This window comes from Natator depressus, chromosome 1, assembly GCF_965152275.1.
Source record: "Natator depressus isolate rNatDep1 chromosome 1, rNatDep2.hap1, whole genome shotgun sequence".
NCBI lineage: Eukaryota > Metazoa > Chordata > Testudines > Cheloniidae > Natator > Natator depressus.
Window position 1 is genome coordinate 96,187,808 of NC_134234.1, and position 15,622 is coordinate 96,203,429.

General features: G+C 41.4%; 1 protein-coding gene across 1 annotated transcript in view; it reads right to left on the minus strand.

Annotated features, from left to right (window-relative positions):
- Positions 1-15,622, minus strand: part of UGGT2 (UDP-glucose glycoprotein glucosyltransferase 2) — a 297,148-nt gene that overhangs the window by 268,939 nt on the left and 12,587 nt on the right. Inside the window, exons 3-6 of the mRNA XM_074962719.1 lie at positions 13,716-13,846; positions 11,578-11,690; positions 6,463-6,637; positions 1,511-1,607 (exon numbers count right to left, since the gene is read on the minus strand). Of these exons, the coding sequence (XP_074818820.1) occupies positions 1,511-1,607; positions 6,463-6,637; positions 11,578-11,690; positions 13,716-13,846 (516 nt within the window). The remainder of the gene's footprint in view (positions 1-1,510; positions 1,608-6,462; positions 6,638-11,577; positions 11,691-13,715; positions 13,847-15,622) is intronic.

A 15,622-nucleotide genomic window follows, 5' to 3' on the forward strand; every position in this document is an offset into this window, starting at 1 on the left:
ACTGCCTCCAAGAGTCAGTTTATTCTGTAAAGAAAGAATAAACTAATAATTAAATACTTATTAATTTAAGTTAGTAAATGTAGCTAACAGCCAGTAATTTAGGTATTTGCAGTTTAAAAATATTTTTTAAAAACCAAAAAAGTCAAATCATTAGAAAAGATCTCAGCCCTATAAACAAGTTCCTCTCTAATACCATAATCTCGTTTAATATCTTTTCTCGTAACATTTACAAACTATTAGTACCATCCACAAGCAAAACAAAAATATTATTTAAAAGAATCTTCCATAGAAACTTCCTAACCCCAAAGCTCCTGTCAAATACCAATCCCGGTTTAAACATCTGAGACATAAATCAAAGATAGGCTTTTTTTGAGGAAGGAGTTTAACACAGATTGTTCTTGCAATGTGCACTGAAAGTCATGAAACCAGGGCTATGGCAAACTAAGGAAGGGAGAGATTTTCACAACAATGGACCCTTCAGGTGGGAATGACCTTCACTAGCCCTGCTATTTATACCAAGAGGATACTGTCAGGCTAAATGCCTCAGGTGATTTCAAAAGTTGTGATGATACACAAGGAGAAAATCTCTCCAACAGTCCAAAACCAAACAATGTTGGGCTTTAAAAGTAAAATCCTAACATATATAACTGCCCCAGAAATCAATCAATAGCCAGATGAGATCAGCAAGCACAGGTTTAAAGTAGTTTGTACAAAACCCTTAAACAGGCTGATGCATTCTGCTCTAGCTGCAATTTAAAGAAGTCACACCAGGAAGAACTCGCTGCAGTAATCTAACTGAAAACAAAAGAATGTGACACCCCCAACCCCAAAGTACAAAACCCTGAAAGTCTGAAGAATAAAAGGTGAAATAGTGGTGGTCTGTTGTGGTGACCACCCTTCAGAATAACTTATCTGTAATCATAGTTTTCTGAAGATATACATCATAAATTGCGACTTTGGGCTTTTTTTGTACAACACTTGAGGGATCTCTCCCAGCCTAAAGTACTAAAGTCATTTGTTTCAGCAGCATGTCTCATTTCAGTCCCTGAAAATGAAATGTGCTTCAACAGGAAAATCTTTTCCAACCAAGGAGGTGAAGTTATTCTCATACGTATAAAAACTGGTACCTAGACACTGTTACTAGATACTTTAGAGATGCCTTAACAGATAGAAATAGAATACTAAAATGACAAAGATTAAAGAATCCTCAACCCATTGGGGAAGAAGGAATATGGGCTACGTTATGATGTATATCTTCAGAGAACAATAGCTACTAGTAAGTAATTCCCTATCTCCTAAACATTTTTGTCCATGAAAACTTCCATAGATATAGATTTCTATGTTAATTCTCAATGCCCGAGACTACTTTTGACATATCCTGTACAAATAAATGATATATGTCAACAAAATTTAAACATACTCAGAGCATTACTATCTTCAAAATTCAAGATGGTGCTAAATATTTTGAAATAGTGTCTCCACTAACACAGTACAGAAAACAAAAACATACCTTTCATCTTTATGTCATCCAATGCTTTGTATTCGGTACTCTTTATTGCAAGTTCCACGCCATATCCAGACAAATACATTTTCCTGGGGCTTGGTTTCTGTTTGAACATATTTTAAGAAGTGAAAAATAGAACTTTAAAAAGTGCCCTTTATAGAAAATTTACATCATCTAATGTAATCAAGTTAAAAATGTCATGAAACAGTTGTTACTTATCAATCTGAAACTGATATTTTCAATTATTGTTCACAATACAGTTTGTTCCATCAACCGGAAAAAACAGTTACAAACCTGTTCCATAACTGTTGTTCTTTGAGATGTGTTACCAAGAGTGGAATAGACGTGTATCAATGCACCCAGCACATGGCTGTCGAACTTTTTCCCCAGCGGTACCCATTAAGGGACTCCCGCTGCTGCCATGCACCACTGCATGCAGGTAAAAGACAGAACCACCCCTTGCCTTCCTTCTTCTTGCCATAACTCTGATGAACAGTGAGCTGTAGACAGGTGCAACACACCTCAAAGAAGAGTTATGGAACAGGTTAAGGAACCCATTTCTTCTTCTTCAAGTGATTGCACATATGCATTCCATTCTCAATGACTCACAAGCCATAAGACATGAGGTAGGATCAGAGTCTATTTCAATAAATATTGGAGAATAACTCATTCCACCCTAGCATTGTCTCTGGAGTCTTGAGCCACAGTATAAAGAGAGAAGCAAATGTAGGATCAAGTTGCCACTCTACAAACATCTGCAGTTGGAACTTGTGCCAGAAAGGCTGCCAAGACTGATTGTGACCTCACTGAATGAGCTGTGACTCTGTCGGGGGGCGCAACATTAGCCACACTGTAGTACAGGAGTTTGCAGATGTGATCAAGGAAGAAATTCTCTGGATGGAAAATGACTGACCTCTTAATCTGTCTGCCTCTGATAAGACCAGCTAGGAGGATTTACAAAAGCAACTGGTTACGTTCAGATAAAATGCCAAGGCTCTTCTGATGTCCAAGGTATGTAAATGCTCTTCCTACCTGGTTGTATGTGGTTTTGAGTAGAATATAGGCAAATAAATTGGCAGTTGACTGGAAAGAGGAAACCACCTTTGGGATGAACTTTGGATAAGGACATAGGTAAATATTGTCCTTAATAAAGATCGTGTATGGAGGTACCACCATTAATGCCTGCAGCTCTTCTGGCCAAGGTAATGGCCACCAAAAATGCCACCTTAACTGACAAATGCAACAGTGAGCAGCTAGCAAATGGTTCAAATAGGGGCCCCATACAACTTAACAATACTAAGTCTAAAGCCCATGGGGGAACAGGATCTTGAACTTGAGGATATAATTGACTAAGCCCATTAAAAACGCTATGGGCATTTCACCAGAGAAAACAGAGCAATTAGGATGGAATGCTAAAATAGCAGCCAGATGTACTTTGATGGAACTAACCAACAAACCATGGTGTTTCAGGTAAAAGTAGTAGTCCAGAATATGCTGTGTTATGTTGGATCATATTAAAGAAGTTCTGTATTAAAATCACAAATGAGTTTGATTCCCCGTAGTTTAAATTCCAAGGTATTACTAATTAAGAGGTCTCTTGGTTTTTTGTCTCTTATTTTTACTGTTTCTCTCCCTCTTTGTGAAACTTGCAAGCTGCTAATTGTGTTAGTACATCCTAAGACAGAGAGAGACTCAAAGCGATACTTTCTAACAACAGAAACAGCACACAGAGACTCCCCGCCCTTTTGTTGTATTCATCTTGCTTTGTTAACAATTGTGATTAAAATAGAGATAGAGGATGTATGTGATTGATGCTTGGTGTGGATAATAAATGAATGATCAGGGAGGTGTCAGCCTAAGAATCCAGTGTTGATCGGCCGAAGGAGGCGTCAAGTGGAAACAACCAGAGGACCCCGGGAGGGCAGAGTGGAATCCACCCAACAGCCTCAAGGATGGGAGAACCAGAGAACAAGATAACATCTGGCAGCACGGAGCCATCAGGAATATGCCATCTGCTGATTGATTCAGCAACAGCATGATGAAGCAATTCCCATAGACTGGCATAGGAATGAATTCCTATAAAAATGGATTCCAGAAAGTGAGAACTTTGGGGTCTGATTCTGCAAACCAACTTCCAGGAGCATCAGATGAGCATCCGACAAAGTCCTGCTCCTTTTGTCTAGGCCACCTGGCCAGTGGCTTGGCACGAGCAACTCTAAGGCTGGTAACTATGATAACAACCTTGCAGAACCTGTGTGTGTGTGTGTGTGTATGAATGAATGTGTGAATAAATATGAAATTGAATGGAATGTTATAGCTATAACTAACTGCTTAATATGATTCTTTCTGTATTCACAATAAATGTGGCATTTTGCCTTATTCCCTTTAATAAGATCCTGCTGGTTTTTATTTTATTGGTATAACAGCTGAACTGAAGAACTGGTTGGTGATACCCCATTCTGTTGAGACCAGGTGGAGAAACACCTCCATTTAGCAAGGTAAGCAGCTCTTACAGAGGGCTTTTTACTATTTAACACAGTGGTTTTTAACCTCTACTGCAGCCTGCACCCCTTTGGGTCTCAAAATATGTTCTCGCACCCCTTATAAAAAAATCGTTGAAGTAGGTCAGTTCCTTAAACTTGTTTGTATATTACAGTAATCGTTAAAACATGTATAATGTTAATAAATACATAGATTTGAAGAAACAAAGTAGTTGTACTTACGTGCCTGTGTTTAATTTGTGTTTTCGATGATCTACCTTCTAAAAAAATCTTGCATGTCTCGCACCCCCAGAAAGGGCATCTCGCACCCCCAGGGAATGCATGCACCCCAGGTTAAGAACCACTGATTTAGCAGGACCTCTTGAACAGCTTTTGAGCAAGCTTGCTCTCTCTGTCTAGCTATGGAGCGTCCATTCAGTTAAGTGAAGGAACCATAAGCTCGGGTGGAGTAGGAATCCATGCTCCTGAGAGATTAGGTCCAAGCCTAGTGGAAGTGAAATTGAAGTTTCACTGACAGCTCCAGGACTATAAGTATGGGGCTATAAGAATGACTCTGGCCTGTTCCTGTGTTATGTTTAGCAATACTCTGTGAATAAGTGGGATTGGTGGAAAAGCGTAGAGGAGCCTGACTGACCACGCCAGTAAAAAGGCTTCTGTTATGGACTCTGAGCTGTGAACATGAAGAGAACAGAACTACTGACACTTTCTGTTGGACTTTGTTGCAAATAGGTCCACTTTGAGAAACCCCCACCGCTGGAAGACCAATCTGGCCACCACTTATGGTGACTAAAACAATCTGCTCAGGTGGTCTGCAAGCAGGTAAGATGCTTCTAGATTTACGGAGATGGCAAAACAGTTTCCTTCTGGACAGAGTGGAGAACAGTGGGCTCTCCCCTGCTTCTTGAGGTAAAACATTGCTGCCATGTTGTCTGTGAGGACTAGCAGGCTGCTTCCTCTAATCTGCAAGAGAAATCCTTGGCACACCAATCTGACAGCTTTCAGTTCTGACATTGGTGTGTAAAGCTAAGTCCTCTGAGGACCATAAAACCTGTATTTGTAGAAAACCCAAATGGGTTCCCCATCCCAGAGCAGAAGCATCTGTCACTAGCATGAGAGTTGGTTGTGGGAGAGCAAACAGAACGCCTACACATCTATTGGCTGCATCTGCCTACCAATCTAGGGAGGTGAGGACATGGGAGGGCATTTTTACTACTCAGTATAACTCAAGAGCCATTTGTCCCAAGTAATCTGGGACCAAGCAATGTGGAAGTGGGACAGACAATTTGCAAAGGTGAAGGGGTCTGGAGAGATGAAAACCGGTAGGTCGACTTTGACTGGCTCATCAAAATGCCTACTTTGTGGTTCCTGGGTGTCTTACGGGGTGCGGATCTGGAGCAGTAGGAGTGAGAGATCTACACCTATAACCCTTTGAGCTCTTGTTTTGATAGGTCCTGCTGAGGAGGAGGAATAGAATATTACAGTGTCTGTTGTGGCCGGCAGTGCTTCCTGACTGGGGCATGTGTGTACAGACCTAAGAACTTCACAGTGGCGCTAGAGTCAGTAAGTCCATGGAGCTTGCTGCCCGTCTGGTACGAGAATAGAGCAGAACCCTCAAATGGTAAACCCTGGATAGTACTGTGGACTTCATAGGGAAGACTGGAAGACTGCAGCCAGGATGATTTATGCATGGCCACTGCGGAGGCCCTGGGTTTAGCTGTCGAATTTGCTGCCTCCAGCCCCATCTGCAGTGGAGTTCTCGTGACCAGTCTGCCCTCATTAACCAGGTAAGAGAACTCCTGCCTAGAGTTCTCCGAAAAGTAGCTCCCTGAACTTTTCCATGGAACCCCCGAAACTAAAATTGTATCATCCCTACAGAGGCTGTTGGGTAGCAACATGCAGCTGCAAACCCCTGTCAAATAAATACATACTTTTTCTCTTAAAAAAGTCTAGCTGCATACTCATGTTTAGCAAACCTCTTCACTTAAATGAAGCTAAATATTAAAAGCATCTTATTCATCAGCCTGTAAAGCTTGGGGCTATCATTCTTAATAGTGTTATACTACTAAGTTCTTAGCAATCTTTGTGAGCTGAAAGTGACTTTACCATACTGCATGTTTTCAAATACTGCCTGCATAACTGCAAATAATTAATTTTGATTTTTAGATTGTATTAATTTTTAATTGAGAAAAAAGATGGCAATGTTGGAATTAACAAATATTTTACATAAACCTCAGTGGAAAACACCTGCAGCTAAAACAATGCAAAATGTTACTACTTCTTTTCCAGTTTCAAAGTCCATGTTAGGCCTTTCACTTAATCTAGTAAGCTTCAAAATTTGAGTACACAATGTGTGTGAATTGGGCACAGTGCAAACTTGAGATATGCCCCATCAAAAACAACATAAATACATTTTCATGACGACAGTTTATAGTATTATTGTCAATTTGAGTTGCATACCTGAACATAATGCCGGAGAATATAAACAATTTCCTCCTTTTGCACTTTTTCAGACAAAACTGTGTGAAATTTAACAAAGTCTTTTGTACCAATTTCTGCATAAAGAATAACCACTGGAACATTTTCATTGAGTGTAGGGAACTTATGCTCCTTTTTAAACAGATATGGCCTGGGCCTGCAATTAAAAACAAATAATTCTGGAATTAGATATTGAGTTGAAATGTTACAGTAAATAAAATATCACTTTTTCCCCATTTTCTGGCTATCAAACTATTACAGAAATAGAAGTAAAAGCACACAAGAGTAAAAAAAAAAAATAATGAAATTATCACGCTTGCTCACAAAAAGACATGAAAAGACAAACTGGTTTTCAAACTAAAGTGTAATAAAGCTGAAAATTAGCATAAACTACTGATGATTTTATTACATTTTATCAAGTCACAGCTAAAACTGTACAATAAAGATCACACAGCCTTCAGGTTTACTGCATTTGAATTACAGAAGAACCTCAGAGTCACAAACACCAGAGTTATGAACTGAGCAGTCAACCACACATCTCATTTGGAACCGGAAATTCACAATCAGGCAGAACCTCAGAGTTAAGGACACCTCAGGAATAGAGGTTGTTTGTAACTCTGAAATGTTCGTAACTCTGAACAAAATGTTATGGTTGTTCTTTCAAACGTTTACAACTGAACATTGACTTAATACAGCTTTGAAACTTTACTATGAACAAGAAAAATGCTGCTTTTAACATTCTTAATTTAATTACACAAGCACAGAAATAATTTCCTTACCTTGTCAAATCCTTTTTTAAAACTTTCCCTTTATTTTTTAATAGTTTACGTTTAACACAGTACTGTATTATACTTGCTTTCTTTCTTTTCTTTTCTTTTTTTTTTTTGGGGGGGGGGGGGATCTTTGATGCTGGCTGATTGCGTACTTCCGGTTCCAAAGGAGGTTCGTGGTTGACCAGTCAGTTCATAACTCTGGTGTTCTTAACTCTGAGATTCTACCGTAGTTTTCTTTTTTAAAGTGGTCTCTGCATATTCCCACTTGTGAGAATCAAGGAAGCAATAAAAGGAGGTGGTTTGACGAGTTCTCATTAAACAAGTATTGCAGAACGATCCTTCCAAAGCAAACATCATAACTTGATGCCAAATCAAGAGAGACCAAAAAAATGTGTGAACAGCACTCCAGGTGCTTCAGATTTCTATAATAAAAAGGTCAGAGATGCCTTCAATGTGATACTAGTAAACCGAACCCGGGGTCGGTCATAATAGTTAACATGATTAGAACAGCATTTTAATACACAGTCTAATCCACTGACACTGCAAGGAAATGGCACTCTGTAGCAGATCACGCACTCACTGCTGCGGCGCCTCCTGCTGGTCGTCCGGGCATTAGCTCAATTCCAGCACTCAGAGCGCCTCATGCTGGCCAGGGTCTCTCCTACCTCAGACCATGTATCCCTCCCGGACCCCGGTGCCCTTTACCTGCCCAAAGCAGTATCCCCACGCTCTGGGTCTCCTCTCCCAGGGGAACCCCCAAGCCCTCTATACCTGCTTGCTTCAATGGCTATTGCCAGTCATCATCTAGCCCCCTTTCTTTGGGGCAAACTGCAGTCTGTAGTGGCCACTCATCATTGGCAAGGGGGTTGGACCAGCTCCCTCTGCAGCCTCAGTACCTCCTTAGGCCTTTAACAAGGCCTCAGCCTAGGGAGTCGCCAGGCTGGAGCTCCCCACCTCCTCTTGCCCTTCCCCAGCACTGCTCTACTTCAGGTACCCTGTGCTCCCTAGGTCCTTCCAATCCCAAGCTGGAGTAACATTGACCCAGCTCCTCCCTCAGTCCTTATATCAGGGCCAGCTGTAGCCTGATTGGCTGTGGCCACTTCCCCAATCAGCCTACCTTTTTCCTCAAGAGCAGGGTAACTGCTTCGATACCCAATCCCTTTACATGGATCCCCTAAAGCTAAAAGTCTAAACAACTTTCTAAATATCTTACTCATAGCCACATAAAACTTAAAGCACCTTTGACACCTAAGTTATTGCTTCCAGTTTTTCCCAATTAAAAAAGATTTCTGGGCCAAATTTGACTGGTGTTGAGACCACATGGGCCAGGTCCAACGCCAATCCAATTTGGCCCTCTGCCCCATCTATGGAGGGGCAGGTGTGCCAAACCAGATTGGTATTGCAACCAGATGGGTCAGGTCACAATACCTGGAGCAGGAAGCTGGGCCCAGCACTGCGGGACAGGAGCCACCACTGCAGGGTGAGTGCAAAGTGGACTCACTCTCCAGCCAGCCAGCCAGCCACCTACCTCACCCCACAGGCCCCCCCACTCCGCCCCGTTCTATGACATATATCCTTGTTTTCCTACACCAATGCCATGAAATGTATTACAATTTTCTATGAAAAAAATCGTAGCCTTAATCATGATGGTCATGAAACTTGTAGCTGAAGCCAGTCCAGAAACTGAAACTAAACAATGGCACAGAAACTATCTTTAAAAAAAAAAAAAAAAAAAAAAAAAACCCTATGAAAAGCTATATTAAACTACACAATTGTATACAGTCAACTTAACTTTTTTATTTTTATTTTGCATGGAGCAAATATTCCTGGACCTGCTACTAACCACAAGGATAGCCTCTGGCAATTGGGGACCGCACTACCCTTTTATAACCTATGCTCCGGCGTTGCCAGCTCACATTTTATCGCAAGCCTCCTGATATTTGCTGTTTCTCTTAAAGACCCAGCTTCTAGAATCCTCTGATTATGCAAGAATCTCAAATTTCATTTAACAAAAGCAAAAGTATGTCTCTAGCCCTCATAAGTGTAGAGGAAACCTTGCTAATCTGACTTGAGCACACTCTAACCACCCTCAAATGAAAAGGCAAATAAAATGTAAGAATATTTTAGGCATTTGTTTTTGTTTTTATTTCCTGATTTTTAAGTCATCTCATGATTTTTTGGGGTTCCATTTATTACTTTTCAACACTTGGGCATACTATCTGAGTATTTGGTCCCCTGATTTTCTAAAGGGCTCCTGAAGCTCATCAATGTTAGGGACACATCCCCACAAATGGAAATATGCAGAAGCCACCTTGAAGTAGTAGTCAGAGTAATTCCCAAGAGTTTATTAAAAAGACTGGGGGTGAGAGTAAAGGTCTCAAAATGCCCTAATGCATGAGCAAAATAATTTAATTTTGTTTTTTAAAGCTACAATATTTTGGTATAAACTTTTTAATTTAAGAAGTTAGACGAAAGTTTTCAGGGCAGGAAATACACTAGAGTTGCCAAAAATAGCCTGATGCAACCTCCACGCTGAAGTATTTAGGTGAAAACCATGGATATTCAAACAAGCAAGCAACTGACTTATATACTGAGTTGTAATCCAAGCAAGAGGCTGTGGTCAGAGAAAAAAGCATGCAAGTAAAACTCAGGAGGTTTTTGTAATCAAAAGAATCCAAAAAGATACATGGTCTAGAATCTGACTTCTCGAGGTCCCTTCCAGTCTTATGACTCTATGATGATTTATAGGCCTATAATTAAAACTTTTTGTGGTTTATATTTTATAAATAGCAGAGTCCTGGATTTGTGCCTTGCAGGAGTGTCTTTCAGCTCCACTTACCTCTACAAAGAAGTTGAGGATATCACCTGCACTGCTTCACAAATTTATGATGGCATTGACCATTACAGGAAAAAATCCAAAATATCAAACATACGTCTTGGAAATCACAAATTAATTTCCTTTTTCTCCTTGTTAAGTGTAATTGCCTTTGCTAGTTCTACACATGTATTTAGTAAATGATTTTGACATATTATACAGATTTGACCTTACAAGCTAGATCAGTGGTTCCCAAACTTGCTCCGCCGCTTGTGCAGGGAAAGCCCCTGGCGGGCCGGGCCGGTTTGTTTACCTGCCGCGTCCGCAGGTTCGGCCGATCACGGCTCCCAGTGGCTGCAGTTCGCTGCTCCAGGCAAATGGGAGCTGCACGAAGTGGCAGCAAGTACATCCTTCACCCCGCCCCGCTTCCAGCAGCTCTCATTGGCCTGGAGCAGCGAACCGCGGCCACTGGGAGCCGCAACTGGCCGAACCTGCGGATGTGGCAGGTAAACAAACCGGCCCAGCCCGCCAGGGGCTTTCTCTGCACAAGCAGCGGAACAAGTTTGGGAACCACTGGGCTAATTCGTTCAGGGGCTATGCTGGTTTCTGCAGTCATAGACCCTACAGGAGGCCTCCAAAGGAGGGAAGTCTAGCAGGGTTGGGAGGAAGGTTGATTATGTCAGTGAAAAGCCGCCACAATCTCCACTCCACTGCATGGCTACCGGGGCCTGGCAGTCCAAAACACGAATGGCACTGACTGGATGGGGGAAGAAGTACAACAAAAGCAAACACTGACTCAGTGTATTGGCTGATGACCTCCAATGGAGTGCATTGTAATGTTATGGGTTGGATTAAACCTTGCTGAAGCTGGTAGGTGTACCAGCTGCTCTGAATTCAAGGTAAGTGTAAAAAGGAACACTTTTAGGGATAAGTGCTGGCTTGAAAGGGGCTTGGAATTACAAGTACAGAAAATAAATTGTCTCCTGCTGTTTGATTCCTGCTGTATTCAGGAAAACAGGACTTTATGTACATTCTTTGTAAAGAAACAGGATGCATCAAAATGCCTGATTCCATCATCCATTTTTCCTCCTAACCGAAACAACCCGCTAGCCCCCAAATTTTTGTTAACTGTTTGGGTGAGTCAAAAAAGAGTAACAAGTATTTAAACCTATCCTCCCCTCACAGAAACTCAGTGAAATGCAAAGTATGCCTCTTTGCATCAGGCTGGATGAATCCAGCCCTACGATTTTAATATAATATTTTGGATTCACAGTTTAATTTCTTGTAACAGTATTTATAACATTTCAAGATCAACAACAACACACTTTTCAAAATAATAATTAAATTATAAATAGAGGAGGTCTTCAAGCATAATGCATGACTTATGTGCTTCATAAAAAACAAACCAGATAAGTGTGTGCTTTCAAAATACTTGAAGTTTTTGTAGTACAAGATTACATTTTCCTCTTTAATAATCTGTTTTTCCTTAAGACAATACATTATATTTACCTCTTAGTTGCATTCTTCAGAAGTTTTTTAATTTCATTAGTCTTACAGGTGCGCTTTTCATGGATAACCACAAATGCACTGCAACCTTCTGGTGGAGGTTCATCAGCTGCAATCTCAATATTTCAACAATTACACTCAACCAATCTGCTTTAATTGCACTACAACTTAAAATTAATGCACAGCTCTTTGATTAAAATAACTCATCGGCTACTATTAAGTTGTGCTTCTAATTTGATAAATTCAAAACTGGGTATATGTAAAGACAATAATTAAAAAGACTAAAAGAATAAAACCATATAAACGTTCTGTTTTCTCAACAGAACAACGTTCTACCAAATTCAGTTATATTTTAAAGAACATAAATATTTACATCTATTGTTTTATCTTTTTGGGGAGAGGCAGGGAGATCTCCTTCACATACTTTGCATTGGTGGAATGTATTCAAAGAAAGAGGGATTTTATTTTTGAGTTGTTGGTTGCCACGCTAATGAATAGTGATAGATAAGTAGCCAAAAGAAAATTAAATACAATACTACGTTCAAAATTAAACAATTCACATCTGTTTTTCATTTTTCCCTGTCTTTTACCTCTATTCCTGTAATTCTTCTTGGAGCTCTGTCCTCCAAGTCCCTGGATATTTTTTAATTACCTCCTACTCCGGGTCTCCTCCTACCTTCTCTCAGCTACAGCAATGGCTTTACTTTCACAAAGGAGAGCAAGAAAAAAAGGAAGAAAGTGGCTTCCAAATGGACCCACCATCACTAGAGAATGAACTTGTTGCCAAAGAGCTAAACTAAGAGACAGCTGAGGATCCCATCTTTCCTTACCTTGAAAGCTGCATTGCTACAGAACAACAACAGGAGGAAGTATAGGCTTAGGCTGGTGGCATAAGATATGAATGATCTGAGTGTGTACTTCATTTCCTATCTTCCCCCTTCTCAGCAATGGAAGGAGGTAGAGATCAGACAGTGCTCTATCTGTCCTAAAAATGTCCAAAATATAGAGTGGGGATAGAAATGAGAACCGCACTAAGCAATGAATCCAAAATGCCAAGCACAGGAAAGATTTTCCTACTTGGGAAAAGCTTGAATTGTGAAGAGCAAAGAGACTTTATTCCCACAGCAGTACAGAAAATAAGCCTGAGCTCTGAAGTAAAAACAGATTCAGTAAAACTCTCCTTTTAAAAAAGTTATATATCCCATTAAACATGAATACTTTTTCCTCAAAACTTTATAAAACTCTTTTATAAAGTACATAACATAACCTATTTATAATATTCATAATATTTGGTTCCAAGTAATGTCTATTACATTCTACTGATGTCATAGACCAGGGGTGGGCAAACTTTTTGGCCCGAGAGCCACATCGGGGTTGCACAACTGTATGGAGGGTCGGGTAGGGAAGGCTGTGCCTCCCCAAACAGCCGAGCCCCTGCCCCCATCCACCCCCTCCCACTTCCCACCCCCGCTCAGAACCCCTGACCCATCCAACCCCCCCCCGCTCCTTGACCCCTGACTGCCCCCTCCCAGGACCCACTGCCCCTAACCACCCCCCGGGACCCCCCCGCCCATCCAGTCCCTGCCCCCACTCCCTGTCCCCTGACTGCCACGACCCCTATCCACACCCCTGCCCCCCGACAGTCCCCCCAGGACTCCCATGTCTATCCGACCCCCATGTTCCCTGTCCCCTGACTGCCCCCATCTCCGAACCTCCGCCCCTAACCGCCCCCCTGGGACCCCACCCCCTATCCAACTCCCCCTGTTCCCCATCCCCTGATCGCCCCCCCCCACCAGAACCTCCACCTCATCCAACAGCCCCCCGCTCCCTGTCCCCTGACTGCCCCTCGGAACCCCCTGCCTCTTATCCAACTCCCCCGCTCTCTGCCCCCTTACCATGCCGGAGCCAGACACGCTGCCCAACAGGAGCAGCAGGCCAGAGCGCTGCTGGCGTGGCTGCAGGGGAGGGGAAACAGCAGGGGACGGAACAGGGGCTGGCCTCACCGGCCGGGAGCTCAAGGGCCAAGCAGGACAGTCCCACCATAATTTGCCCACCTCTGTTATAGACAACAACATGATTTACTTCAAAGTATAGCGATCAAACATATCAGAATACCAAATATATCAGCTAATTTTACACACCTGTTGGAACATCTGAACAGTTGGTGAGTATGCCCTTATGGAAAGGGCAAACTTCAAGAGATTGATCTGCAAATTGGATAAAAATTGTCCTGCTTTCTTCAAGATTAAGTTGTAATAAGAATGTTCTGAATCTGTTAAAAACAATACAGGGAAGATTTCAGTATTTGGCCTCAAATAGTATGGCATATCCATTAGCATTAGGCAACATGCAAATATTACACCAGTATTGATTGCCAATGGAACACAAAAGGACCTGAACGTTTCACTTGGTGAATTCTTTTACTCAGCAAATCTAAAAGCGTCACATCAATGGGAAAAAAGCTGCAAGTGTGAATTAAATAGCCTCATTTTCCATCTCATTTAACATTTTTCAGGAACTGAAAAATCCACCCAGGACAAGAAAGGCAACAATACTTCCCTATATAGCCTCACTTACTGCCTACAATTTATTCATTTATTTCAATTTTTTTCTGAATCTATCTCAGGCTCTTTGCGCTGTTCAAAGACATTTTATACAAGCTATAAGGTTACTCACCTGTAAATGGAGTTCTTCCAGATGGCTTCTGCACATTTGTTTTTGGGATGCACTATCAGTGCAGCTTGGACTAGTGGAACCTTAGAGCAGCAATGCCCACTAAAGTGCTCTCATGCCCTCTGCACCTCCCTTTGCAACACCAAATGTTTGAAGAGCAAAACTATGAAAGGGGGTGTAGCATACCAACCATCTTAGTTCTTTCCACTGCTCCTCAGATTGAAAGTTCAAATTAGGACTCCAGGAAAGAGAGGAAGTTGGGGTGGAATGTGAATATGCAGATGTCATTTCATAAATTCTGTTCACAGGGGAGTAACCTTCAGTTCTTCAAATGGCCTCTGCACATTCCCATTCTAGGGAGTTTGGCAATCAGAACTCTTCCCTCCAGACAGTGGGTCCTATTTAAATAGAGATTATAATACTTCTTTATCAAATTATGCATCTGGCCTATGCCAGACCCAAGGAATAACACTTTGTAAAAGTATGAATCAAGTTCCAAGTGCCCGCTCTACAAATTTCTAATATGAGGGTATGTCTAAGGAAGGCCATCAAAACAACCTTTACCCTAAACAAGGGTGCTCTAAAACCTCCTGAAAGAAGAATAGTGGTGTGTTTACCACACTGTTCAATATAGAGTTTAATGGATTTATGAAAGCATTGGGATGTGATTGCCTGGTCTTTATTCTTTTCCCCACGAGACAAGCAGTCTATGTGATTTTCTTGTATTCTTTAGACCTATTCAAATATAAGGCTAATGCTCTCTTAGCATCCATGGTGAATTGCTAACTTTCCCTTCAGTGAAAGTGAGGCCTAGGAAATGAATCCAAAATGCCAACCACAGGAAAAAACTGACAAGTTTATGGACTGGTTGTGGTGACATGCTTTTACCACCTCTGAGAAAAATTTCAGATGTGAATGGAAGACCACTTTATCTTTGTGAAAGGCTCTAAAGGGGGGGTTGCAATCATGAGAGCCTGAAGCTCACTCATTCTTCTAGCAGATGTACTATAAAGGCTTTGATAAAGCCTATCTTAATTTAAAGAGGGGGAAAAACAACAGAAAATGTGGAAATAGCAGAAGTGCTAAATGACTTCATTTCAGTTTTCACCAAATGTCAGTAGCATTGGATGTCTAACATAGTAAGTGCAAGTGAAAATGAGGTAAGATCAGAGGCTAAATAAGGAAAGAACAAGTTAGAAATTACTTAGGCAAGTTAAATGTCTTCAAGTCACCATGGCCAGATGAAATACATCCTAGAATACCCAAGGAGCTAACTGAAGAGATATCTGAGACAGGAGAGATTCCAGAGGACTGGAAAAGAGCAAATGTAGTCTATAAAAAGGGAAATAAGGACAATGTGGAGCTATAGACCAGT